Source organism: Salvia hispanica, chromosome 4 (assembly GCF_023119035.1).
Source record: "Salvia hispanica cultivar TCC Black 2014 chromosome 4, UniMelb_Shisp_WGS_1.0, whole genome shotgun sequence".
NCBI classification, from domain to species: domain Eukaryota; kingdom Viridiplantae; phylum Streptophyta; class Magnoliopsida; order Lamiales; family Lamiaceae; genus Salvia; species Salvia hispanica.
Genome location: NC_062968.1, coordinates 48064956 through 48070871, shown reverse-complemented (window position 1 = coordinate 48070871; position 5916 = coordinate 48064956). Strand labels below are relative to the sequence as shown.

Sequence of the window (5916 nt, the reverse complement as noted above, 5' to 3'; positions counted from 1 at the left end):
TACATACACATATTACAAGATGACAAATATGAAATCATTGTTAAATGATTTCCTCTTCAGTGTTCATAATCATCTCATTAATCAATGAGAAATAAATAATTTTGAAGGTTTTAACTCCGATGAAAAGCACCATCTACTTATAATATAACAAATTATGTTATTAATAATAATAAATGAAACGTTCAAACATAGATAGAAGACGGGGGATACTCTACCAAAACAGAATTAGTCAATTCGACTCAAAACTCCGTTTATTACAAATCGTGTTGGGTTTCTAGTTTGAAGTTTGAACAAGAACAGAGGGCAGAACGGTCAAATGTCCGTTTCGAAATATTGACTTTCCCCAAATTGCCCCTATCTTTCTCTGTAATTCTCGGCACTCACACTTTTAGTTGGTATCCGTTGTATGGCATCAGCAAGCTAACAAATACTCTAACAATGGCTTCCACTTTTTCCATTCCCTACTCAATGCCTCCAACCCCATCTCTCTAGTTTTCATACATGCCCTTGGCACACTTATCGATCTGTCTCGCCGGAGAAAATGGAGGATTCCGGTAGCTCTGCCGCCGGCGGTTTTTTCACTCAAAAAACCCCAATTCTGGGACAGAAGCTGTTCATCATCATCATCGCCACCATCGTGCTCGTGCTCGCTGCTTTCGCTCTGATTCTCCTGTTCCTCCGCAGCCGGAGCTCGAGGCAACGCCGCATTGGCGTGAATCATAGCTCCGGACTTGTGCCGCTGGTTTTCAGTGAGAGGGAGGCGGATCAGACACAGCCAAAGAGTGAGATGAAGAAGGTGTTTGTGATTGGGGGTTTGGATGCGGAGTCGGAGAGCACGATGCAGAGCGAGTCCTCGTCGACCGACGGTTTGGGGAGCTCTGGGTTTAGCATGAGAGAGCTGCAAATTGCGACGAATCAGTTTTCGAGTCAGAATGTGATTGGAGAAGGTGGTTATGGAATTGTTTATCGTGGGGTATTACAGGATGGTTCTGTGGTTGCTGTCAAAAATCTTCTAAACAACAAGTATGTAGTACCTCATTATGTGAATCGAGCTTTGATTAGGGGTTTAAAGCAATATAAGAATTAGGGTTTATCTGTATGGATTCAACGTGCATATTTAATTTTGATTAAGGTCTTGTCTAAGATTGCTTGTTAGGAATTGTGATTTTAAATTGTTGATTTTGTTTTGAATGAACTTGTTGTGAGTGTGAGTGTGAGTGTGACATTGTGGAATTCGTTGATGGAATCAGAAGTTCGATCTAAATTGCTTCGAGGTGAATAATTTTGTCTTTTCGGACTAGGGAAGAGAAAACAATGTAATCGGCAGATTTCATTTATTTGGTTCTTCTTTATCTTCTCTCTTGTCATTTCTCAAAAGGGGTCAGGCAGAGAAAGAGTTTACAGTGGAGGTTGAAGCTATCGGGAAAGTAAAACACAAGAACCTCGTGAGTCTCTTAGGTTATTGTGCTGAAGGAGCTCAAAGGTATATGCCTCAGTTTCATTTGATTTTTTTCTGTTAACATAGAATTAGTTTTTCTTTCACTTGTTGCTGATCATTTTTGGTGCAATCAGGTTGCTGGTCTATGAGTACATTGACAATGGCAACTTGGAGCAGTGGTTACATGGCAATGTGGGGCCAGTTAGTCCGTTGACTTGGGAGATCCGCATGAAAATTGCCATTGGGACAGCTAGAGGGTGAGGCGTTATCCCAATTTCATACTAATATATTGATATGCTTCACCTAAGTGATTGATTGGTGTAATGTTTCTCATTGTTATGCACCCTCCCTACTGTATTTCTTTTGGGGTGTGCTGCTTTTTGATACTCTTATCCACATCTACGCTCTACTGTTGTGTTTGTTTTGACAAGAAAATGATTATCTACGCTCCGACAGTTCTTTTGAGCATCTCATGAGATGCAGATGCTCAGTTACTTCTTTATGTACTTACTATTGAATTTCTGAATGTTGGTTGTTGCAGACTAGCATACTTACATGAAGGATTAGAGCCCAAAGTTGTCCATCGGGATGTAAAATCCAGCAACATTCTACTAGACAGGAAATGGAATCCAAAAGTGTCAGACTTTGGACTCGCCAAGTTATTGGGACCTGAGAAAAGCTACGTGACTACACGAGTGATGGGAACATTCGGGTTTGTTCTGTTTCTCTTCATTCTCCTCAAAGCAGAGGATTGGAAAGAGGAAGGCATGTAACTTTTATTTACATACTGCAGATATGTCTCCCCTGACTATGCAAGCACTGGTATGCTCAATGAGGGGAGCGACGTATACAGCTTCGGAATTCTACTCATGGAAATAATAACCGGAAGGAGCCCAGTAGACTATTCAAGGCCACCAGGAGAGGTGAAGAAAATCCATCTTTGAACTCTCTTTACTTGCTGAAAAGTAGTAACAAGTTCCAACTCTCAACTTTCAGATGAACTTGGTAGATTGGTTCAAAGGGATGGTATCAAGTCGGCGTAGTGAAGAGATTACTGACCCACTGATGGCTGTTCCTCCTCCCCCAAGAGCACTCAAGAGAATACTACTGCTTTGCCTCCGATGTATAGACTTGGATGCCATCAAACGTCCTAAGATGGGTCAGATTGTACACATGCTTGAGGCTGATGAATTTCCTTTCCGCGTGGTGTCTGAACGACAGTCGTCGTTTTTTTTTCCAACTTTATACATACGGTGAATCACAATATCCCCCGTGCGAAACGTAGTTCCCCAGCGGGAGTTAAGGGAGAAACGCCGGCGGCTGGGGCATAGCTTTTCCACTATGGTGGACACCCTAACAACAAGAATCAAACAAAACTGAAAAAAAGGATATTCAATACACTGTCACAACTCACAACATAACAGAATTTTCCATATTATGGAAAGAGCACAACTAATTCTTCTATATTTGGCCATTATGCTTGTTGAATTTTTATTATTATTTTTTTCTTGTTAGGCTCGGCATATTTAATTTGATTGATTGCTGTAATTCATTGTACTGTTTTATTGGTTAATTGTTTCTCTGATGGCAGTTCATATATTTAAAATCACCCAAATAAGCTTGGCTTCAATAGGGATCATACCTGCCTCGTCGTCTACCGGCATGTTTTACTTTCGGACCATGTGTTCAAATTACGTCAAACTCACTAGTTGACTATCCACTAGCAACTATTTCATGAATGGCTTCACTCACATTCACATCGTCGGATCTCACAGCTAATTTCATCGCCACCTCTTTCGTCGCATCCATTCCAAATGACAAACGGACAAGCACCTTCACGTTGCCTATGTACACACCAGATAATAAACATGTATGCGATCTTGAGTTGTTTGGGACCGTCTCTGTGCCCTGCAAAAACCAAAATAAATAGCATTATTGACAGCTACAAGGCCGGGGCTGAAAACGACTCAATTTGTTCGTCTGAAGGAAATATAGGGTTTGTAAGGGACGTACCTCACAAGGCTGCATGCCAAGAAGACTGATGACTGCATTAACAGCCTCGACAAGGCTTTCCCTGGGCCCAAGGCCATATTCATCTATGCGCTCCGTATCAGGGTCCATGCTTTCCCATGCATTCCTAAAGTTAGAGACTCCCACTTTTAGAATGTAATCAGCGGCTACAACCTCAAAATCTTCTAGCTGGTATTCATCTTCCACACCATCATCTTCAGCCTCTCCAGTAGAGGTATCAACCTAACAAGTTTATGAAGGCAATGATCACATAAACGGCAAGAGTACCACATCTTATGCATCCAAAGAAAAATATTCATATATATGACAGAATATAGATTTTTCTGATTCTAAGCTATACAATCATGCATTTTGCATCTTCAAAAGAAATGTAAGGAGTATACCTCTTTAACAGTGAACCTCAACGTGTTAGAAAATTTTCCAACCGCGGGGACACCTTCAGCTTTCTCAAATGCCACAAATGTTTGGGCTGGTGTATCATAAGGAAGTGATTTCAAAGGTTTGACTCCTACTTCAGAGAATTCCTCCGCTTCAGAAGCATCCACAATAACAGTCACCTAGCCACAGGATCAGAACGACTAAGTAATCGAAACACAATAAATGTAATGGGGTAAAAAACTTGCAACGATATGATGCATACATTTTCAAGCAGCTGCTCTGGTATTGTATTTGTGCAATTGTACTGAAACACCACATGTTGGTCAAATATGTGCTTGACGACATTAACTGCATACTCAGTTTCTGCTTCTGTAAGCTCCACTGGCACTGACGACTGATCACAAACATTGAAAATGAAAACTCATTGGATACTGAACACAATAACAGTTATTGGAATGAATCAGGTCCAATAGTATCCACAAACCTTGAAAAGCTTTCCATAATTTGCAAATTCAGGAATAGAGGAGAGAAGCCTTTCATAAGCATCGGATGCAGAAGTGGGTGCAGGAGGTAGACCACCCAAAGCAGTTGGCTTCTTTCCTGGGGCTTTCTTCTCGACAAGGGGCAGAGACTTTACCTCCCTGGGTACAGAATTGATATCAAAAGGCTCTTCTGTAGGATTCTGTTCCTGTTGCGAAACAAAATTGAGAAGATGAACTCTTGAAAGAGAGAGACAAAAATCTAGCTTGATATCAAGTGCAAACTCTAATACAACACAACCCTCAAGCAAGCACTGATAAGTAGTATAATACATTTATACTTACATAGTTTCTCAAAGTAGTCTCAATATTTGTTAGTGGTATATCAAGTGATCCAAACAAAAATTCCTTTACATCTTTGTCAGTTTCAGTAACTGAACCATCACCAAGACTGTTCAAATAAAGAGTAGCTCTATCTCGGACCTGCACAAAAAATCACATATATTAATCACAAAGAGAAGCCATAGTATTCAAATATGCATCCAAACAATACACATGTGCAGCATCTGAGTATGACATGGAAAGATATACAGAGTTGGGCTTTCAATTATTATAAGTTTCAATCTTTTTCGAGATGACTAGAAAAAAAGATCTTAGGATCTTCACATAGCATGATAGTGATTTCAAATTCCAAGAAAACACAAGAAGTATTAAATTTAACACCATATTTTAAAAGAATTTCTTTACATTTGAATATAGGAGATTGGAACAAGCAATTGGGAGACACGTTACATCTACTTAAGTAAGCTGAAAAATCATATTTTCAGCATGGGTGATCTACTCATGGTTTCAATGAAATCACTGCTTTGTGCCTTCTCATGCAGCCATGCAGGGCTTTCAACATTACAAGACCAGACAATCCTCAATCACATCAGTTCTATAGGTGTTTAAACTTTCATTTATGCCACTTGATAAATGATTATTAGGAAACTAATTGAAAAATTTATTAAAATCATTAACAATCAGTGCATATTTCACTAGAGCATAAGTGCATAACACTGACCTCATCATCATTGTCGAACAGGCAACGCCTCAATAAGATAAATATGCGAGGCTGCAGCAAAGATGGTAGCGATTCTGGTTAGTAATGTCCATTGTTAAACATAATTTCCGCAGATACACAGGTACATTGTTACCTTCAGGGAATCAACCAGGGCACCAAATTTTGCCAGTGTGCTGACGGCGCTGGCTCGCACAGTAGCATTCTCGAGTATAACTCGATTGTAAATATAGCGGATATATTTGCTAGGATCCGAGGTCTTGGGTCCCTCATTTCCAATAAAGTGAAGTATCTGGGAAAAACAACAAAGCAACTAAACTAAGACAAAAATTAAAAACTAAATCCGCTAGCAACAATGGAGAGTGCTCTAGAAGAAACTAGGAAGGAATTCTAGATAGATAGAAAGAAACCTGGGTAGAAAGATATGTGAATTCGCAATCCTCAATGAATTCACATAAGTGCAGGAGTCCACCTTCTTTCGCATCTGGAATGTCTCTAATTAAAATAACAATTGAATCAACAATTGCCTT

At 39.8% G+C, this 5916-nt stretch overlaps 2 protein-coding genes across 2 annotated transcripts in view; one reads left to right on the top strand and one right to left on the bottom strand.

Moving 5' to 3' along the window:
- The first annotated feature begins 387 nt into the window (after positions 1-387).
- LOC125221268 (probable receptor-like serine/threonine-protein kinase At4g34500) lies at positions 388-2695 on the top strand. The gene is made up of 6 exons (XM_048123392.1): positions 388-1023; positions 1379-1483; positions 1573-1695; positions 1980-2150; positions 2232-2361; positions 2435-2695. Exons 1-6 carry the CDS (start codon positions 542-544, stop codon positions 2693-2695), a joined length of 1272 nt encoding a protein of 423 aa, XP_047979349.1. The 5' UTR covers positions 388-541.
- A 450-nt stretch (positions 2696-3145) lies between these two features.
- The window catches only part of LOC125221267 (coatomer subunit gamma), a 3078-nt gene continuing 307 nt past the window's right edge, over positions 3146-5916 (bottom strand). The window contains exons 2-10 of the mRNA XM_048123391.1: positions 5797-5913; positions 5523-5678; positions 5390-5440; positions 4672-4809; positions 4332-4535; positions 4110-4241; positions 3853-4026; positions 3452-3691; positions 3146-3346 (exon numbers count right to left, since the gene is read on the bottom strand). Of these exons, the coding sequence (XP_047979348.1) occupies positions 3152-3346; positions 3452-3691; positions 3853-4026; positions 4110-4241; positions 4332-4535; positions 4672-4809; positions 5390-5440; positions 5523-5678; positions 5797-5913 (1407 nt within the window). The 3' untranslated portion in view covers positions 3146-3151. The remainder of the gene's footprint in view (positions 3347-3451; positions 3692-3852; positions 4027-4109; positions 4242-4331; positions 4536-4671; positions 4810-5389; positions 5441-5522; positions 5679-5796; positions 5914-5916) is intronic.